Source organism: Callithrix jacchus, chromosome 11 (assembly GCF_049354715.1).
Source record: "Callithrix jacchus isolate 240 chromosome 11, calJac240_pri, whole genome shotgun sequence".
NCBI lineage: Eukaryota > Metazoa > Chordata > Mammalia > Primates > Cebidae > Callithrix > Callithrix jacchus.
The window spans coordinates 43,766,790-43,789,782 of NC_133512.1; the positions used below are offsets into that span (position 1 = coordinate 43,766,790).

Below are 22,993 nucleotides of genomic sequence, written 5' to 3' on the forward strand. Positions count from 1 at the left end.
CTAACGATGGTATCTATTTGGATCATCATCTCTAGCTTTTGGTTCACTTTTGTGTCTGTCACCTCCTTTGACTTTCACAGGAAATGTGTGTTATTGTAGAATGATTCTTCTCATTTTACAGATAAAAGAATTTTTGACCAAGTTCTTGTAATAGTGAATGGTGGATTTCAAATGATAATTGATTTCTAAAATTTCATATTACTTGTTTTTCCTTATGCACTCTGCTCTTTAATATCCAGGCTTTGAATATTTCAACTTCTCTTTTATTTTTGAGTTGACTTATAATGATCTTCCAATAAAGAGTTTGAAAAAATAATAGTGCTTTTAATGTCTCCTAGACACAAACAAAATTTGATGGACTTTGTATGTGCTATCCAGTATTTCTATTAGCTGATTAATTCATTTTCAATTTAGTTTGGGAAATAATCTCACAAATTAACTGTTTGGAGTAGGGGTGGAGTTAAGTATTTGTTTTCGATGCAAACTAAATTTTAATGAATGTACTTTAAACTAACATTGATCTTATTTGCGTATAATCTTGTTTTCAATACCTCTTTTATTCTAGTTATGTTTCGCCTTTATGACACGGATGGGAATGGCTTTCTGGACAGCTCGGTAATTTTTTTTTCGAATTATCTGTGAAAATTTCAGAGTTTCTTCTGAAAAATGCAATGAATAAATTTATAGTTATTACCACAGAAGGCACACTTAATGTAATTTACATCCACTCATATGGCGTTTCTATCTTTTGCCTGTTTGAAAGAGAGTGATCTGAGGAAACTGTTAGGAGTACAGTTTGTTCTATTGGATAGTTTTGCTACCATGACATGACTTTTTTTTTCCCTGCACTGAAGTTAGGAAAAAAAAGAAAGACACTAGCCTTATATGAATAAAACAAGATTAAGTTGAAACCATTGATTTAGAATGAAGAAAAAACTATCTGTAACATTTGACATTAAGGAAACTTGAGATTATCGGTAGAATTTAAAGGATTTATAAAGTCATTTAATTATCTCATTATTTTCCCAGTTTTGCAAGGTATCTTTAGTCCTATATGCTGCTGAAATGGGTGAATATATTTTAGATTGCTTTCACAAATTTTGCCTTTTAAATAACTCATCCAATTTAATATTCAACTAACGTTCTATAGTTGTAGTCAGAAAAGATAAGAAAATACCATCTTTATATGATTAACTGAAAGGAATAATTGAGTGTTTGTTTGGAATATATGGAAATCATTGCTAGCTTTTAGAGAAACAGGAAGTAATTCTTAGTCCTAGTGCACAGATCAGTGCCTTGCACGAAAGGCCATCTCAGTTTCCAGCCAATAATCTACCTTATGTTTGGCAACATGTTTTGCATGTTATATTATTTCTTGTTCTTCAAGGAAAGATAAGAATACTAATAGAATAAGTGTCATATTATGGAAATTTTGAAGTGCACATGTAAAACATATATTTAATATCATTTAAAAAATAAATGTTTTGATATATTTAATAATGACTGAAATAGACATGATCTCTGAAAATGAGTGAGCTTTTCTCCTCATCTGATGGACCTCCCTGTGGCAGCTCAAATAGGCTTTTAAAAGCAAAGCAATGAAGTTGGAAGCATATTTATGTAACTTTGAGTAGGATAATGGTATATTAGCTTCTCCAGAGCGAAATTAAAATATATAACTCCTACTGTAGGAAATGACCATCACTCTGAATTAGGGCTGTGATTGTGGGATTTATTGTGTTTAAGTCTCAGTAATTTTTCAGATGCTATTATTTTTAAGTGCCTAGTGGTCTGCAGTTTCCCAATTAGAAATATCAAGCTACATAATAAATTTGCTCAATTTCTGGTGCCATTTCACCACTAGAAATTGTGATACCTTCTATGCTTATTGTAGCACTTGTGACTACACTAATATAAATTATATTTTAATGCAGAGTTGTTATATGTAATGTTTGCTTTTTAATTACTTTAAAATGATGATTCTTTACTAGGCTTTAGCCATGGGTTGACAGTTGATTTGAAAATTCAGCCAAATGCTTTTTTTTTTCTTGGCCATTTTTTGTTTGCATATACAGCAGATGACTAGAAATATTTAGAACTATAGTCCCAATACTAAGCAATGAGTTGGGGATAAATATATTGAGTCTTGGCTAAACCAGTCTCTATTTTTTGTAATTAAAGGTCTGGATTTCATTTCTAGGGTTTTCTCCACAATACCTACTGCTCCAGTATTTTCCCTTCACTGTCAGGTTTACATTGTACCTTCTGACATCATGTGTTGTACCTTTAAGGTGTAGCAGTTCACGTACTGGAGGCAAAGCAGAAAGGAAGTGATCTTTTAAAAAATGACTAGTATTTCTTTTTTTATTTTTTTTGAGTCAGAGTCTTGCTCAATGGAGCTGGAGTGCAGTGGTGTGATCTCCACTTACTGTAACCTCTGCCTCTCAGGTTCAAGTGATTCTCCTACCTTATCCTCCCAAGCAGCGGGGACTACACATGTGCCACCACTCCTGGCTAACTTTTGTAGTTTTGGTAGAGATGGGATTTTACCATGTTGGCCAGGCTGGTCTCAAACTCCTGACCTTGTGGTTTACCCTCCTCAGCCTCCCAAAGTGCTGGAATTACAGGTGTGAGCCACTGTGCCAGGCCAATGGTCAGTGATTACTTAATTTCTAATAGTAGTTAAGATTTGTTTATCATTTGCAATATGCCAAACAACAAAATACATACATTTTGCATAGTAACATGTTTAATCTTTGCAGCAATTGTATGAAGGAGGTAAAGTTAGAGTAGCTATTTTACTGACGAGAAAACTGAGTCTTAGGTGGTATGACTCACCTAATATCACTTGCCTACCTAACAGTCCACTAAAAATAGTTTCTGTTCTTAAGAGATATTCAGGGACTTTAACACTTCCAAACCATTCAGGCATATGTAAGCAAAGACAGAGTCGGTGACAGATGAGTTATGTCTGCGTACACACATGCACTTTTAACCTATAATTCAAAGGGATTTATGATTTAAAATTTTTTAATCTGTAATAAATACATTTCTGTTTGTATTGCTTCTGGGACAGCCTATCTTACTTAAATAACATATTCATAATTATATTTTTTTCCGGAGAGTGTAAGTATAGCTTTTCTTAGTTCCTTGGAGGGAACCATGGCTCCCCAGAAGAGAATCTGTTTTATCATATTTCTTCTCCGTTCCGTAAAAATTGACTACATATATTGGATTAGAGATTTGGTTAGAATAATCTTTAAGGAACTTCCAAGCTTTCCTCTTTTATACTTCATACATTTTAAAACATACTGTAAAGCCATTTTTCAAATTATGTCACGTTTTCATTTAAAATTACAAGGATTTCACAAAGCCATGTTTAATCTTTTCTGCAGATAGATAAAAATTAAATCATTAAGTAAATAGATACGAAAAATGTTTTAATTTAACCAGATCATATGTATTAACTTGAAGTTCTTCAAAGAATTGATAATTGAGCAGAATAATATGGAAATTCCAGCTAATATTTCATCCTCTTACAAAATAAATGCTGCGTACACTTGTCCTGCACACATTGACCCTGAACATCCTTCTGGCAAAAGCAGATTATTCAATACATGACTAAAACAGTCAGTATGCACTCCCAATAGATCTGGATCAAAATGGGCTTCTCACTTGTTCTCAATTGCTTTTTTCCACCCTTTCACATCTGTTTTCAAGCCAAAGGATCAGGGAATTCAGTGACTTAGAGATGATATGTTGCAATGTATATCTGCTCCTGCTTTCTTCAGACACTCTCTTTCAGTTGAAGAGAATATATTTTTTGTATAGTTGTGCCCTCTCCTGGTGAACATTTCTAGACAATGCACAAGATAGATTTATATTTAGGATTCTCTTTTCTTTATATAGTTAATTAGACCTTTAAAAAGGATTATGTACATATATTTCCATATAAGTCATTTAAAGTTTTTATCTATACATTTAACAAAACAATTCCTGTAAGTGAAAGATTTAAAGGTTACTACGATCCTGGATTCATATTTTTTCTCTCTCTTTCTTGTCCAGGAGCTAGAAAATATCATCAGTCAGATGATGCATGTTGCAGAATACCTTGAGTGGGATGTCACTGAACTTAATCCAGTAGGTATATGAATGATTTCACTATTGGCTAAATTATGGAAGTCTGTCTTTCTTTCTATTTCTTTTCTTTCTTTTGCCTTTCTTTTTTTGTCTTCTTTTTCTTTTCTCCTTTTCTTTTTTGTCTTTCTTTTTCTCCTTTCCTTCCTCCCTCCATCCCTCCCTCCCTTCTTTTCTCTCTCTCTTTCTTTCTCTCTCTTTCTTTCATTCTTTCTTTCTTTCTCTCCTTTCCTTCCTCCCTCCATCCCTCCCTCCCTTACTCCCTCCTTTTCTCTCTCTCTTTCTTTCTTTCTCTCTCTCTTGCTCTCTTTCTTTCTTTCTTTCTTTCTTTCTTTCTTTCTTTCTTTCTTTCTTCTTTCTTTCTTTCTTTCTTTCTTTCTGTCTTTTCTGGGACCCTAATATATTCCTGTCATTTGATTTTGGCTTTTTATAACTAAGTTACAATTTCTAATTAGAAGTCCAAGTGGATTCTTAATAAGATAACAAGGTATATGTGGAGTTCTGAAGTTCTTAAAGGTAACTCTTGCTTTCTTCCTTGTGGCAGTTATTTTGAATGGTGGTCTTACAAACATGTGGGTAAGCAGAAGGTGCTGATAGACACTGCCAAGGTCAGGCCATGCCATAAAAGAAGATGGTAGTTTTCTATGCACAGCGCATTGTATTACCTTGCATATATATGTTATACAATGCTTTCAGCTCTCTGAGGTAGATACACTATTTTTTTTTCATTTTTCAGAGGAGTAAATTGAGACCCAAATATGTTAAAATTACTTGCCCAAAGTTTTTCAGCTAGTTAGAGTCAGTAATTTTTAATTAAATTGTTTACAGAAAGAGTATCTAAAGATGCTTATAAGAAAATAGAATTTTTGTTTTGAATATACATCAAAATTTCAACATTATTCAAATATATATTAAAATATACTTGACTTGAAACTATAACTTTGGCCATGAAAAATATTTTGGGGAAAGTTAATAAGAGATACTGAGTTTATATTATTTTAAAAATCTTTAGCAAAGTGTATATAAAGCAAATACAAATAAATTTTATTTAAATTGTTTGCATTTTATCAAAACTCAAGAAATGTATATTTAACCTCTGTTCACATTTATGCAGTAAACAACAGGATAGTGGCATGATTACATGCTGCAAGAACTCTGATAGCATTTCCCTATTCTTAATAGGATTTGGATTTTTCCAGTTTTAAATCAACTATTGGGAAATGTGTATGCTGCGCTTATAGAAAGTGGCAGATGCCATTAACAGGTTGCCATTTGTATATGAGCTGATAATGTAGATGGTAACATGTATTTAATTTATTGTTTCACTCACCGTAATATTATTTTCACTGAAAGTCAGGGGTTTCTTATTAGTTCTATTGCTTTTTTTGGTTATGCTAATCTACAACAGCTTTCTCCTTCCCTACTCACCTATCCACCTGTATAGATTAGTCATCTGTCAATCAAGCCAGTTTATGCTCACTAGAGGGAGTGGGGAGGGGGATTTGTTTCTCTATCCAGGTTTCAAAACAGTGGGCACTACCACTTCCCAGTAAATGTATTTTTGGTGTGTGTGTGGGTGCATGTGTAGACCTGAGAAAGGGGAGATCAGGATTCTAGGAGGAAGAAAACAATTGGTGACTGAGTAGTCTTTCTACAACAAATACCTACTGTCAGATTATTGACTGGAGAATACAAGTAGTAATCTGTAACATTACTTGACCTGTGCATTTCTGCTAAGTCTGCTCCTATTCCAGGGAGCTGAAATGGTACAAAGTTGTACATTATGTCTGCTGCCCTGGGAACTGCCTCATCATCTTGCCTAAGGCTTCCATAGTTCTTATTGTAAACAGCTTTACACATCAGCAGGTTTCTGATAGGTTTGCATATATAAATAAAGAGAAGTGAATGTTTGAGGTTGATTGTAGTAGGGAGAAGACTGAAGTGTCCCTGGAAGTTTTTATCAAATTAAGCCAGGCCCTACACTCAGTTCAATCTTATCCTTTGTGGTCAGAAGATGGCTTTAACATTGAATTTATTAGGTACAAAAAGGAAAGCATCACCCACCTGAAACAAATGTCATCGTTTCACTTCTCTTGTGGTGTATATATTTCTACTAATTTTTCAGCATGCTCTTGAAAGCCAGGGGAAGAGCAATAAGCTAACTTTCAAATACAGTACTTCCTGAGCAAAGACGCCAAGCACAAGAGTGTTTAGGCAGACAATACTTCTACCGACAAATCAGATTTTTCATGCATTGTGTCTTTTCCAATCTCTGTTCCAATGCACTCTGTATTTCTTTCTTTTTCCAAATTGATTAACATTTTGGTGTTATATAAAGACAGTGAGTTCCTTCCTTCATTAGCATTCTTACTATATATGCCATCTTGATGGCATTGGATGGGAAGCACTTTGCTTTCCCAGCAACCGAGGGTAATATGTTTGGAACTTGCATATATTTTCCATTAATAATAACACAACACTGTATGGCACTTGCTCTATATGCCAGGGGCTCATCTGCTTATAATACATTAGCCTGTGTAATCCTCACAAGAACCCTTCTAGATAAGTTCTGATATTGTCACCATACCACAGAGAAGTAAATGTAATGCAAACAAACACTGCAGAGAACACTTTCAGACATTATGTGCAAGTCATCTTTAGAAACAAAGTTTAATTAAATATGATTTGATCCTTTAACTTCTTGACTCTATTAAATTCTGATAGGCAATTAAAAGCAACTAAATCCCCTCACCCCTTACTACTTAGCAAAGAATTATATGAGCTCTTTGCCATGAAGTTAATTTGTTCAGACATTTTCTGGCATATATACGAATCTAAAAAAATAATCTGACAAAAGTGATTAAAAGACCACTTTCACACTTAAACCTTCTGGTTTTAGCTATCCTGTTCATTGGAAAAATATTACAAAGTTAAGCATTTATTTCTAAAAAGTGATCAGCACTTATTTCTAAAAAGTGATCAGTGATCCGCCAGGTTTAGAAATCCTAGCAAAGTCATTTCTTCATTAGTAATAGAATTAATGTAGTACCGAGTTACCAAGACATTTATCCCAACTCTCTACTTAGCTCTTAGTCACGATTTCCTATGTTATAGCATATGAAATTTATTTTATTGATTGATCACAAATTTTCCCTCATCTCCTCTACTCCAGATTCTCCATGAAATGATGGAAGAAATTGACTATGATCATGATGGAACCGTGTCCCTGCAGGAGTGGATTCAAGGAGGAATGACAACGATTCCACTTCTTGTGCTCCTGGGCTTGGAAAATGTAAGCATTTACATAGAGGAGGGTGGCCTGGTGGTGAGTCAGTGGGGTTCTCTATTACACATTTCTATTGCAATTGATCTGACCATTTTCTACCGTTAAGCATGTAGTGTGTGCCTGGAACTTTTAATAAGTATGCCAGGGTGCAATTTGACAGTAACTCCTTACGTAGATGCCACACACATATTGAATCAATTTAGGTATTACGTTAGGATTAAAAATATATTCTCTCTCTGTTTTCCTCTATTTAAAGTACAATCTAGTGTTTTTAAGTTACTGACCTCCTCATACTATCTAAAGCAAGAGACTCCCCGATATTACTGTGTTTTGTGGCTCTTGTGGTGCTTTATTATTTCACTGTTTCTCCTACCCATAAAGATAATCTATTTTATTGATAACCAGTACTTGGAGGAAGCAGTTAAATATCTGCAGTGGTTTCAAGAATAGTGGTGCAGAAGTCGTGTGTGGTTCCTGCCACAGCGACTTTTGCACCAACCTATGTAAACATGAGTTTTTCTTGTATCAGCATCAGCTAGGTCCTCATTCTATGCCTGTGAAAAGTTTCCCTGGAGTAGTTCCTCTAGTTGCAAGTAAATACTGTTGTGAAGGAACAAAATAAACCAAACATCAGAATGTAATATAATAATAACTTTGAAAGCAGATCTTGCCGGCCCAGCCTTGAAGTGGATTTTAGTTATTGTTAATTTAAAAATCTGATAAAGTCTATAGTCGATGCTAGATTTTTGAGTTCAGCATTAATAGTTATATTAAAATTAGATATAATATGTATACAGTAATATGTATACTTAATTTCAAAGAACATTAGGGCTGAGAAGCACAATGACATTGTAATATTTAGAGTTTTGGGAGGTAAGAATGTAGTGTTTGCCGCTTTGCTGCCAAACCCCAAAATTTTCGTACTTGTAGTTACCAGCTGAAACAATTTTACAGATTCAAGACTGTATCATAGTTATTCAAGACACCAAGTTTTTAAAAGTCGTATCTCAAGATATCTTACTGTGTTTGTGAAACATATGAGTGTCTATCAAAATATGCTGGCACATATGCGTTTGGGAATATAAATGGGCTTTAGGAGTATACAAATGAGCTGAGGGTTTAGGAATAAGTATCAATTTGGAAATAAATAATGGGCTTCAAGAGATTACCATTTGTCTCTTTTTTACCTGGATCTTCAAATTCTTCTAAACTCAGTTGAATCTTACCTTTCATGAGGCCCATGGGATTTGAGACATGGTCAGAGGATGGAAAACAATAAAATAATAATGAGTGATACATGGAAAAAACTAATTTATGTAAACAGAAAATGAATATATATATTATTGTTAATAGGTATATATTTCTACACTTAAAATCCCGTGAAACAATATTTCCTTGTACCTGAAGTTCTTACTACACATAACTGAGTATCTTTTTATACAATATTTATCTCTATAGTATACATATATAATTTACTTAATTTACTTAATTATATATGTATACTATAGAGATATTTATATTTACTTAATTGTTCACGTACCTTACAACAAAAAGCAGTATGTAAATCAGACTACTGAGAGAAAACAAAAGAAAAATTGGCAAAATGTTGACATTTGAAGGTTTAATGTATAATTTATTCTGAAAAATTGTTGTCAGATGACTCTAGTGATAAAATTCCAATAATAATGGTTTTCTAGAAGGAAATGTTATGTTGGTAAAGCTAAAAGTTTTATATTCTAAGTATTTATAGAAATTTTAAGATGAGAGAGGAGGGAAGATGTAGGAATGAGCAAGCAAATCATCTGTAATCGAGGGTGGGATAGAAAAGTGCAGAAAGGGACAGTCAGTTGCCTACACACACACACACACACACACACACACACAATTTTTTTTTTTTGAGACGGAGTCTCACTCTGTCTTCAGGCTGGAGGGCAGTGGCACCATCTTGGCTCACTGCAACCTCCGCCTCCCAGGTTCAAGCAATTCTCCTGCCTCAGCTTCGCGAGTAGCTGAGACTACAGCATGTGCCAACACACCCAGTTAATTTTTGTATTTTTAGGAGAGATGGGGTTTCACCATGTTGGCCAGGATGATCTCGATCTTCTGACCTCGTGATCCTTCCACCTCGGCCTCCCAGAGTGCTGGGATTACAGGCGTGAGCCACTGCACCCAGCCCACTGGCCCGTATTTCAAAGATCACCAGAGATTTTTTGAAATGATGATGTTTTTCTTTGGAAACTATTGTTGATACATTATTTAGTATTTACTTTATAAATGTAAATATTTGTGAAGTTATAAAAATTAGCACAGTTAATAGAGTCCACAAATCTATATGGATTTAACTCAGAGTATTTTAAACAAATATTAATGAGCTAACTAATGAGTTTAAAAAAACTCATTAGTTTCTAGTGTAATTTCAATTGTAAGGCAGTTTGGTGCATTTAAGGTGCACTCTATTAATTATAAATATTTACCCTCTAATAGTGTTTGTAATTTTTTTTTAATGTTTTTAGTAAAACGGGAGTTTGGGAGCTAAATAATATAAATCTATTTAGGGTTTTATGATAGTAATCAGAGCTGTGTTCCAGAGTTGCGTTCCCAGAAATGGCCACTAGATGGCAGAGCCACATTGTTTAACCTTAAGAGAGCACCTTAAATCTGAGATTAGATTTTGCCCCCCGATCTCTGTAAAGAACAACTTTAAAAGGAGAAATTTCCCTTTTCTTTCGTTTCTTTAAAAAAGAAAGCCACTCACATTTTAAGCTGTCTTTTAATAAAATGTATAAGCAGTATAATCATATGTAATGATCACAAAATACAGCATCTATTTGTTAGAACTGTTTAATTCTAAGGCATGGTAATTGTTTTAAAAAGCAGGAATGGCACCAAGACAACTGAGTGATGGGAGACTTTTTTAGTAATTGAGATGTATTTCCTTTCTGTAGACAGTTAATATGTTACATTATTGCCTGTAGAGAATTTGATCCGTGGTTCTATCCCCTCACCTTTGCTTATTTAATTGAAAATCTAGATACTGCAGCTTGAAGTTGGCCATTTATCGCGAAGCTTGCTTTGTTATGTTGTCCTAGATATTATTGTCTATTGTCAATTATGAGCTCAGGGAGTAGATTCTAATTGATAGTGCATGTAAAATACCACAGTGTATTTGAAAGTGACTGTGGTATCTTAGCCAAATGACACAGAAAAGGAAGTAGTCCTGGGAGAGTAATCTCCACGTGTAACATAATTCCCAACAGTTACCATTTTGTTGTAATTTATTTTTCTCCATCAACAGTAGTTTAAAAGCTAGTCAATTTTAAAGAATATCTGTTTTGGTACCAAAATCATACATGGAGTTGATCAGGACCAGATTCTCTACCAAATGCTGGAGAGTCATTTCTTAGAAGAGGCTCTAAAAACTTTACGAAACACAAGATGTATGGGTGAAAAATGGTATAGTGTCTTGGTGTCTTTTACATTTGAAGGAATATTTAGAATTTGAATGGCTTCGTGTTTCTGATTACCACAGTAAAAATTAATACCTGAGACTTATTCATTCTTCCTTCAGAATTCATCTCACTGGAGAATTGTTTTTTTTAAATCCCATGTAATTAAAATGTTTTTCTTTGCTAAATAACTTTGTCTAGTGGTAGTCTCAGTTCTAGTGATTGGAAACTGTCTGCAGAGGGAGAGATATTAAGTCATTTTAGCTGTGGGGCCATAAGGTCTCAGCCACTTCTGCTTAACTCTGCTGTTCCAGCGTAAATTCAATCACAGAAATTATGTAAATGACCCAGAAAAGCTATGTTTCAATAAAACTGCTTGTAGAAAAACAGGTTGCTGGCCAGGTTGGAGTCAGTGCAGTAGTTTGCCAATTTCTCCTATTACAAACAGAAAAAGTTTAAATTTATGTTAAATCATTCGGGAGAAAGGAATCTAATACCTTTTCTTTGGCACAATCAGACAGCCCCAGCAAGACATGAGGACTAACGGACAGATAGCACAGGAGCAGTGAAAGTCATCAAACTGATCACATAACAGATTCTGGCTCTGTTATTAACTAACGAGGTCATATTGTGCCAGGTGGTTGCTCTCTCTGGAAAGTTGAAGAGTTGGTCAGGAAGATAAGTTGGTCTCTCCTAATACTCTTTCTGTTCAAACATTCCTTTTTCTGCATGAACAAGGTAATTAATAATTCTTGAATTTCTGAAATCTGTAATTTTGGCTCATCATTGAATTTTTCAAGAAAAATTTCTGAATTTATATTATAGGGAGAAGAGAAATGCACATTTAAGCAGAAGGCTAGCTTGAAATAGGGATACCTTGACTTCTTGTTGTGGATTGTCGTACACATATCTTACCTGTACGTTTTCTGGATGTTTTCTATTTTAGTCTCACCATATGTGTGCATAAAATCCTGGTCTTCAATTCTTATAGGTCATTTGATTGAGATGGTTTAGGACACATTTTTTTCCTGACTCTCAGTAAAGTAATATGCGATGTGTTCTCTAATAAAATTTTTGAGTGATGGAGAGTAGAAGACAGAAGACGATGTATTCTTGGTAGGTTAAATTATCTTTTGGAAACTGATATTCAGCACATCAATTTTTAAAAGTTTTTAATTTGCTTAAGGGTTTTCCTTCTGCTGTCTGTACCTTGCTCAATCTAGAAAACAGTTACAAAACCAGATGAATGCAAAAATTCTTGAGATTCCAGATTTTGTCATTTAAAAAAAATGACTACCTGGTGTGACCTCCTGTTGATTTTGCATTTGAGCCTCAGAAATGGCAGGTGACCTTACAGTGTGTGGTCTGGAGATGAACAGTTGATGGCAAACTCCCCTCAGAATTGTAAAACTTTTCTCTGCATTCTCCTTGTCCAGGCTTAATACAGCTCATCTTTTTGTCTAAAAGGCAAATTTCTTTCACATTGTCGTAATTTTTTGAGAACTTGAAAAAAAGTAAGGTAATTTAATTTATATATATATATAAGTTAAGTCAGTTGAAACATGGCTAGGTGTGGGGAGAGAAAAGCTTTTGCATTAGGACATCAGTGAAATTTCTCCTTGAGGTCTCCTGAAAAAAAATTATTTATAGTAGCCCGAGTTCACTTGAACATTTTATATGATCTTGGAAGTATTTATGGAAAAACTAACACTTTAGAAATCACTAGGGTAATGAAATAGGTTTTTAAAAGTTCTGAAGAACATTATTTTCTTTGAAACATTGCTTTGTCTTCTAGGGAACTAAGAGTTGGGGAAAAACGTAAAGTTTCTTCTCAGCATGGAGTAGCCTAGGATTCATCAAGCATTTCTCTGTCATAAGCACAGACCTGAACTGCTTCATTATAATAGACAGTGTTAAGTCTCGTGATGAAAAAAGAGCAAATTTTAATGAGATAAAGTGAAATTTTATGTCTCTTTCTCAATTTTTTTGGTTGAAACATTGGGAGGTTACACAACTCAACCCAATGAGAGTAATAATATTTGCTGTTTATGTAACACCAGTCTTCCGAGAAACCAAAATTAACTTCACAGGTATTGTATAATGAAACCTCACACCACAGCCTGCAAAAGGGAAGTGGGTACTTTCATTTCATTAGAGAGGAAAATAAGAAGAAAGGTGAAATGGCTTATCCACATTTTCACAGTAGGCCAAGAATCAAGCCTTTCTGAATGCCTTGCTTATTTCTGTTTTATAAAAAATAAATTCCCTTTTTGGCAATAAATATATATTTGCAATAGAAGTACTAATAGGAATATGCTCTACCGGCTGATAGAATATAAGGGACAGATTCTTTCCCTCCTCCCTTAAGTTTACAATCTAAGTAAGATAAACAAGACAAGACATGAAAATAGAGAGTTGGAGTATAATTTGCACTGCTGAGAAGTAATTGGCTCCTGGTTTCAATTTCTTCTCTTAAAGAAGTCACATACATATTTCATCCCTTGCATATTTTGGCAACGTATCCAGCTAAGAGCTATAAAGCTATTTAATTTGTTTTTTGGTAAAGCGTTTTATGCCTGGGTAATGGATTTGTACATCAGTTGCAGCCTGTAACATGGCTCAGTGTTCTGATTGACAGAACACCCACGTTCAGCCTTGTTTATTTTTTGATAAGGAAAATGCCAGCTAACTTAGTCCATATGTGTTCTTCAAAGAATGAAGCTTATTCGCATGTAATGGGCAACCATTTAAAAATAAAATGACAAGAATTACAAGAACAGTCATACATATGAAAATTAGATTTTTGTCCTTTTAACTTAAAATGTTTTTAAGCACTTAACTGCTACTTTTAATTTTTAAAATATTAATTTAGTTTTTAAAAAATTAACCCCATATTTAACCTTTTGACATAAGGATGTTTAAATGTTGTCTGTGTTAATAGAAATTTTAAAATCTAGACAGTTTTGAAAATATAGCAAAGTTAAATATATAAAGTATTCTATTCACGTGGTAAAGCTACTAGAAATCTATGACTCACCCAAACCAGAAAATAATATTCAGAAATTAATACAAGGCCTATTTCTTGTGTTTTGAAAGAAAATGGAAACATTTATGTTTTCTGAAGTTTTCTGTATGACACCTGCATAGCTGTGTTTGTTGAGTTTGTTAGTCCCTTGTCAGAAAAGCAAATCTGAGCATTGTCAAGAATTGTAAAGGGTCCAAAATGTACCCTATTAGACGTTAATGTGTTAGTTTGCAGTAGTTTTTTGGATGCTCCCAGAGGACATGAGACTCCGGAGTCAGAGACAATGGACTTTGTTATTCACAGCAAAGCAAGTAACAGGAGCTTCACATATGAGTTCACCTTGCCTCCAAAGTCTCATGGGAACGACAGCGTGGAACCCAAGTAATGTTTGAGCATAGCATCAGGTTTTCAAAACCTTGGCTTAGGAAAACTGAAGGAGTCATAATATGTAGTAAACAAACCCGTTTATCCTTTGCCTACAAGGGAGTGATTATTTTTATTATACTGCAACTATAGTAAGTAAACCGCCACCCTCCTCTGGAGGGAGACACGTCTCTGTTGTCCAAGGCTAGGTTATTTATTACTCAAACATCTTTGAAAAGATAGTCTTAAAAGGAGGAATGAGAAAGGACAGTGCTTCTGCTTGCAAAACATGAAGAAATTCAAGAGACCCACTGAGAAGTATCACCCAGGAAGCATTTCATTAATGTTTTATGTTATGATGCAAATTTGACATTTCTGGTTCCAATGTAAGAATTAGTTACTATAGATTTTTTCTAGTATTACAAATCTGGTGGTTTATCCCTTTCCTGGGAATAGGAAAAGTAGTTAGGAGCATTATTATTAATATTTTATTATCAAGAGAAACAAGATGTTCTGAATATATTTATATTGTCTCACTACTACGGGACTCATGTTAGTGCCCAAGCACTTAGTAGATGCTCAAAAAATTATTAGGTGAATGTATTCTAAGAAATATGACAATTTGGCTAACTTGAAAAATTACGATAAATAATGTTTTCAATGGCATACCAATAAATGTTAATCTGTTTGATATTATTTGGTGATTAGAGTACAAAAGTAAATGCTAATTGAGGAAAAAGTAAAAGCAAAAATAATGATACAGAATAATTTAATTTAATATCTTGACCTTCTTGTAAGGAGTTTAAGAGATTCCTAAGCATCATATTATTTAAGTTTATTTTCATCTTGAACAATGCAGCTGTGATTAAACACATACAGGAGTAGCTATTATGATATAGAGAGTTTTACTCAGAAGAGAAAACAATGTGACAGTATTTTAGGAAAGTGGGAATTAATTTAAACTCAAGGTTGTATTGTGGCAAGTAACTACAGTGATTGTTATAAGTAAAAATATTAATACAGTTTTAATGTTTTTACCATCTTTCTGTGAGATTTAAACTACTTATATTTTATAAAAGAGGAGTAAACAAAATGGTAACATACATAAATCCTTCAAAAAGTTTACCTGTTAAAATACACTATTTGCAGCATACTCAATCAACATATTAATATAAATTGGAATAGGGAATTCTCAAATGAAGCCCTGGAATATCACCCATAACTTACCTTTTAGTATTCATTTTCCATCCCATCCCATTCCTCTGCCACCTTACGTGACCTGATCACCATCAAGAATTTTGTATATCACTACTAGTAATCCAGGGTTAATGACATCTTTGCAAGTTCTTATTTATGAGGCTCTTTGACTGAAGGGTATTTTCTCTTTCTCTTTATTCATTTATTTGTTTATGGAATTGTGATAAAGTATTTAAAGGAGAGGCAGTCACGTCCCTGATCCATTTGGCAGGTTGTGATGATGGCTTGGGGTATGCTGTTGAGCTGTTGATGTTAGACAAGCATTTGTGGGTTGCTATAGCATCAGTGATTTGTTAGCACTATCTCATTTCACTAGAGCACATGTGTTTTTCTAAAGGCTCTGCAGTGATCTTGGAGAAAGTCAGGGATGAAATAACAGATTGTCTTCACATGCTTCAGTCCAGCTCTGAGTTTTATTGGCACTTACATCTTTCACTGTTTATTTTATTAAGTGAAATCTGTTTCTCTTACTGTCCCATGCAGAATGTGAAGGATGATGGACAGCACGTGTGGCGACTGAAGCACTTTAACAAACCTGCCTATTGCAACCTTTGCCTGAATATGCTGATTGGCGTGGGGAAGCAGGGCCTCTGCTGTTCCTGTGAGTACATTTGCTCTGCCTGGACATCATGTCCTTGAGTGAGCAAAAATCAATTTCATGGAATAGGCTGATTTTGTAGATGGAGACCTAAAAACCGATCTGGACCATCTCTGTACATGTGATTTATATTTTTCTGTAGAGTGTTTTTGAATGTTTAGGTTACTTTAACTTATTTCTTCAGTTTTGGAAAAGCCTACCCTTGGAAAAGAATGAAGGACATTTTCCAAGTCTTCAGTGATTTTCTTTCCACTGTAGTTTAATTTATTCATGATTCCCATTTCTTTAGGGATTATTTTGAAGATTTTCACTAGTTTTTCATGCTTATATCTTATTCATATTTGGCCTCCCTCCACCCCTACCCAAGTTAGTCACTTTATTCACATGGATGTCTTATAATGAGTTGATTCCTTTGGGTATTTTTTTAAAGTTACATTAATTGATTAAAAATAGATTTGCATTCAAATTAAGAAATCGCAAGAAATACAAACTGATTTTATACCCAAAGCCTATTATTTTTAATGCTAACATAAAGAAAATCTTCATATATGGTTAATATATATTGGAATGCAAAGCATTGATGATTAATGGGTTGTGGACATTTTTTAAATTTCAGTTCACTCATCTTTGCAATTTTCATTTTATTCTGTTAACTCAGTACTGCCAAGGAGAATGTTCTTCAAGTGTATATAACATTTAGTTTATAAAAGCACCTGAACATTTTTAAATCTATAGCATGTCTACCTGAGAAAATGTTACAATCCATGATAGTCCTGATAAACATGAGTAGATATTATATCCTCTTCATTTCAGTTCTCCATTAAACCATCAATTTCTCTCTCCCCAACCTTTTCTTTTTGTAAAGAATTACTGAAATTATCAAGTTCATTAAACACATCCCATAGTTGTGCATTTAATTAAATCTTATTTCTTATGTGGCTTCCATACTATCTACGGTTTATAGGTTTTTTGTTTGTTTGTTTTTAGCTAGAAGTTTCTTTGGTAATATGTTTAAGAATTTCCTTTCTCTCAGATGTATTATTTGACATTTAATACCATGTTTTAGTGCAACATATGGGTATGGTATCTGAACTATTTAAGGATTTTAATAAAGTTACATGAAATTTTCCATGTGTAACATTATGGTTTCTGACAGCTACGTTTGATAGGTTAATTTCATGTTAGTGACACTACAACATTCTCCATATACAAAAGAAGTACTTTGTTTTTAGTGTCCTATTATTTTTAAGAAAAGGAATTTTTGTGGTAGAGTCCATTAGTAAGAACACATAAAAGAAAATGATATGTCTCAAGTAAGATGAATGATATATAAAGAGTGAGAATTTCACTGATAAGTTTTTACTGGTTAGTGTGGTGAATGCAATACTCAACATTATTTTTAATATGGAGGAAAAGAGAAAGCATGTTTTTTCCCTCAGTGTTGCCAAAGAAAATCACAGATGTGAATATTTTGGAAGAGTTTTACTGCATAAATATTAGGTGGATTTAGTGTGTTTCATTCTAACTTCAGGAAGTGGTTAGTTTTTTGTTTTTGTTTTTATTGAGGAGGCTACATGGTTATTTTTTAGTATTGTATTATGCATTTAGAACTCAATTTGCATTTTATTAAAAGAACACATGTATTTAACCCTAAATCATATTCAGATGCAAACCATAAAGAATTTGAAGATACCAAAAATGTATGTCTTGGTTTTCTGACACATATTGTTTACATACATAGATAAATATATTTGCTTATATGCATGTATATATGTATTTGCATAGTAACATCAATTTTTGCATATGCCGCCCAGCAAAGGCTGTTGCTTTTGGACAAACAATGCCATGATGGCAAGTGAAGAATGAACTTTTACCGAAGCCCTGGCATGTATGATGAAATCTATTCTCTGGAAATAGACTAATCAGCCATTTAAGGTTTAGATAAGAGGCAAAATAGCATAAACTCATGGGCTTTTATTCCCATGCCCACCAGCTGCTCTCATGCCTATACTTTGTAAAATATAGATCTCTTCCTTCTAGCAAATGACACCAAGCCATTTGGCAGTCATCAATTTGTCTTTAATATTTTTGTCATCTGGGAATTATTGTGAAAAATTTGAGTGAGGACTGATTTAATTAAGCATTTCCTGCTATGCCATGATAGAGGAGCCTTGGTTTTTCACATGCATAATATTTCCTGTACTAATTGGCCTTTTATATTCCATGGTAAAAACAGTCGACTGGGACTTCTCCTTGATGTGGCTGATTGGATTGATTAGGGAGCAGTGGATATGAAATGAGGCTCTGTTAATGTCATTCTTTCTCTATGAAATTACAACCAGGACCAGGATTAGCTCTGAATTTGTGTACCTGTTTCCTTTCAGTCTGCAAGTACACAGTCCATGAACGCTGTGTGGCTAGAGCACCTCCCTCTTGCATCAAGACCTATGTGAAGTCCAAAAAGAACACTGATGTAAGTTTGTGTCCATGCTTGCTTTATGAAGTTGGCGATTGTATGATGTGTCCTCTTACCACAATGATGTCATTCTGTTCTAGGTCATGCACCATTACTGGGTTGAAGGTAACTGCCCAACCAAGTGTGATAAGTGCCACAAAACTGTTAAATGTTACCAGGGCCTGACAGGACTGCATTGTGTTTGGTGTCAGATCACAGTGAGTAGCAATTGGAAAACAAATCCCAGCACTTACCCACATTGAAGATCGTGTATCTCACGCTCTCTGAAAGTCCTACCCTAAAAGGGCTTCCTGAACTTCTGTATAAGCAGAAAACCATGGAAACTTCTTGTTTCAGCTTATTTGCAAACAGATAAGCTCAGGGTCAGATTTGTCTCCATAGAATCCAGAATTTTAGAGCTGGTGACAATCTAAGACATGATACCATGCTGTGGCTTTCAAACTGTGTTCCATGGAGAGCTAGAGGTTCCCAGGAAGGTAATCAGAGGCCATGGCAAGGAGTAAGCAGATGAGAGTGGGGTACTGACTGGGTAGAACTTGATTCTCCCTGTATTCCACAATGCTTTTTGATAAGCGTTTTCTGGTTTGCTTCTTGTACATTTATTTTAGTCTCAAAATCTATGGGCTTAAAAGGATTAGACAAATAAACAATGAGCTTCAATGATATAATTATATAGTGAAGACTGAAAGACCAAAGAAAAAATTAAGCAAATTGTCCTTAACCACATGACTAGATAGAAGTGCAAGGAGGCTATATTTTAGGTCTTGATGCTTCTAAAAATTCATTTTACCCTTCTTCCCAACATAGTGTTGCCTTGCTGTTTCAGTTAAATCATAAATTAGGGTATAAGAGATACTGATGTAAATGCTAGTCCTTGATGTTGCTCACACTTAAGAAAGAAGAAATAACTTGGTCTTCTGGGAAACTCTAGAATTCTACCTGGTTTTAATGATTGTCAAATAGTTTGAAAAAATTTTTGGAATGAATGTAGATGTTAGATGGTACTTCTACAGTTATATGTGTAGTTTTGGGAGGTTAATTAGAATCACACATTTTCAAGAATAGTTATTTTTGATAATGTAGTACAAAAATATATATGGGGCTGGAGTTTTGTTTCCAGCGTACAGTAAGTATTCATGTTACAGAACTAAAATGTTTGCTTCTGTTAGACTAAAACAGGAGGAGGCCCTGAATCAGTTAAGCAAATAAATGTCTCCACCATGTCCCCTGGTGCACTGCCCTCAATCCAGGGATTAAACAGTTCTCTTAAGTGTTCTCTCTCTCTTTCTCTCTCTCTCTCACAAACACACATACATACACACACACACACACACACACACACGTGCATGTGCGCAAACACCCACACACATGCATATACAGAATAATGAGAAAAACAACTGACTTACATTTCAAAAATATAATTAAGTACTTTCTTTTAAATGAACACATTTTCTGCAATCATTTTCAACTATTAGTTACATTATATTTACATCTGAAATTTTCCCATTTATGAAAGTTTTTTAAAAGTGTTTGGTTTTTATAATAAAATGTCTAACTATGATTCAAATTAAACACATGAATTATTCAAACATAATGAATTCTCAGTTTTAAGAAGATCACAATAGCTTCATTTTTTAAAACATTCATGCACCTTTTTAAAATTAGGTTTGTTTTTTGCTAAGCATTTACAAAAATATGTAGTTTTTGTTTCTGACCTTGTAGGGGGCTTCCACTTATCTTCTTTGTATGGCAAATATTTTGCTGGTTAAATCTTAACTTTAACATGAACTGAGATGAGAGAATATTAGAAATTACTTCTTCTTTGTATCTCCAATTGTATTCCTACTCTTCATAAATTTCAAAAATACTGTCTTGGGTTTATTATTCATAGTTTCTTTTTTATTTCTTAAATAATCAATATTTTTAAGTGTGTACTCAGTTTGAACACTCCAAAAACATACATTACTACCTTTTTTAAGGGAAAATTTCAAAGCTGTTAGAGTTTTCTGTATTTGATTCCTCTCATTCTTTCTCTATTTAATCTCTGTGAAGTCTGTCTTCTACACTTTCCAGTCACGGGACTCACTGTCCTCAGAGGTACCATGGCCATTGGTCTCTTATTTGTACTCAAAGCATCTTAAAATCCTTCCTTTCCTTGATTTCTGTTCCATCTTGTTTTTCTCACTTTCTTTCTTTTTGTTTTCATGGTTCTTCTTCTCTGGTACTCCAGAAACTACACCAACCCTACTACTCACAAGTTATGCATTTGCTTTGGTCTTGTTCCTGACCCTAGCCTTACAAGAAAAGAAAGAGGCACCTTCTTTTACAGGAAAAGGGATATCACTTTTAAATAAACTGTACTTCTTAAAATCTAAAAATTGTATGTCCCAAAGCAGATAAGACAATATACCCTTAACATTTTATTTTTTCATGTCATTGGATAGCTGAATGTGAGTTTGTTTGTCCTCATGGCATAGCACTACGTAAACAGTGAATGTCTTAAATCCCTATTTGAAATGATTAGTAAATCAACCAATTAATCAGTACCAAAGTTCTACTCAGGAAACAGGCTAACCAGGGATCTCTGATGGGGATAAGGCAAAGCAAGCAAGAAAGAAAAAGATACATGCTGCCTCTCTCAAATTCTGAGACTTCTAGCCAACCTCGGCCTTATTTTATATAAAATGAGCTCCAGGGGTCTTATGGGTATTAAGTGCATAAAACAAGACTTGTACAATTTTTTTAAAGTTATCATATATCCAAGAGACTATATCTCAAAAGTCACTTCAGCCTCTATCCAATTCTGGATTTTTAATTTTAATCAATTTTAGGGACACATTTGCTTAATTATTGATTTTGTGCCTTGGATAAACAGGATATATTTACTTTAGAACATTTATGTCCTTAGTAGTAGTTGCAGTTTCCTTTTGAGCCATTGCATGAACGTTTCAGCATAAAATGGATCTGTTCTTGACTGATGACTATTCACTACTACTGCTTGCCTTTAAACAACTGAATTTACTTTCTTTTGCATTTACATTTTACAGAAGGTGCTATGAACATAACAAAGAGCTAGTAGCAGTTATAAAAGTATGGGGTTTTGAGACTACCAATTCTAGGCTTCAGAAAGGCCTATCTGAATGGGCTCCATGAGTAATATATTGTAGAGAGAAACAGAAAGGTTGGCTTCATTTCAGGGTTTTGCCCAAAAGCTATTACTTCCTTTTATATATGACTTTTGGAAATGACTTGAGTGTTGTAAGTCAGACCAACCAGATTCTTAAGTTCGTCTCCTCACTTCCTAGTGGTGCCATCTTGGACCATTTTATGTAACCAGTTTGGGCAAATTTCCTGATGTATCAAATCAAGTTAATGATACCTAGTTTATTAGATTGTTATGAAGATTAAAGGGGCAAATAAATCTCTGCAGATGTGTTTAGGGCAAGACCTCATACATATTGAGTGCTCAGTAAGTAACAATTATATTTATGGGTGTATGAAATACTATTTGGGTGCACAGAACCAACCCCTGGTTTCCAGAGGGCACTCCATGAAGAAGGCTTATGTCATTTGTCTCTCACCTATAGAAGGATGGATAGTTGCCCAGTCTATGTCAGAATAGCACCTGCACACACTAAAAACATCCAGACTCCTGTGGTCCTGAATCTCACTAAATCCTAAGCCAAACGAATGGATTTTCATTCCTGAAGACTATTACAGCTCTCTCATTCTATCAGACATGGCATTGTCATGCTTCCACTCACTGGAAAAAAAGTTATAAGTCAATTTTTTTTTTACTCTTGTCTTTTACCTTTATCTCATGTACACAACCTGTCACTGAGTCTTGACATTTCCTACTTAAAATATCTCTCTCAGATTTGAGGTTTTGTCTCTACATTCACAGCCCTAGTGCAAGCTCTTAGCACCTCTTGACTAGATTAGAGTCAAAATCTCTTGGCTCATCTCCCTAACAGAAGGTACTTTTCCTATAATGCAGGCTGCATACCACCTCCAGAAAGATCTTCTGAAAATACTAATTTGTTATCATATGCCTTCTTTAGCAATCTATAATAGTTCTGTGATAATAAATGCAGCCCTCAACACCCCTTGCCTCAACTTGGTTTTAGTTCTTTAGAAATCAGAACCAAACCTAAACATAACCATATATAATATTCCTCTTCTATACACACCCTCTGCCTTAGCTGAGTATTTCTGTTGACAGTCCCTTGGGGAGGACATGTTTTCCTCATACCTATTATTTTGTTAATCCCCTTCCCTTGAGTGCACCTGTCTTAAATTCTAACCATACCTTAGGAAACAAGTTAGGTTACCTGCCTTCCTTGAAATTTTTCTTGACACTAATATATCTTGATTCTAAATAGTTTCTGTACGTTTATTCCACATC

At 34.3% G+C, this 22,993-nt stretch overlaps 1 protein-coding gene across 24 annotated transcripts in view; it reads left to right on the forward strand.

Annotated features, from left to right (window-relative positions):
* Nucleotides 1-22,993, forward strand: part of DGKB (diacylglycerol kinase beta) — a 747,505-nt gene that overhangs the window by 205,152 nt on the left and 519,360 nt on the right. For all 24 annotated transcript variants that reach the window (XM_078342642.1, XM_078342645.1, XM_078342654.1 and 21 more), the window contains 6 exons: nucleotides 566-615; nucleotides 4,066-4,140; nucleotides 7,310-7,429; nucleotides 15,998-16,115; nucleotides 18,497-18,585; nucleotides 18,669-18,785. In XM_078342642.1, coding sequence (XP_078198768.1) covers nucleotides 566-615; nucleotides 4,066-4,140; nucleotides 7,310-7,429; nucleotides 15,998-16,115; nucleotides 18,497-18,585; nucleotides 18,669-18,785 — 569 coding nt within the window. The remainder of the gene's footprint in view (nucleotides 1-565; nucleotides 616-4,065; nucleotides 4,141-7,309; nucleotides 7,430-15,997; nucleotides 16,116-18,496; nucleotides 18,586-18,668; nucleotides 18,786-22,993) is intronic.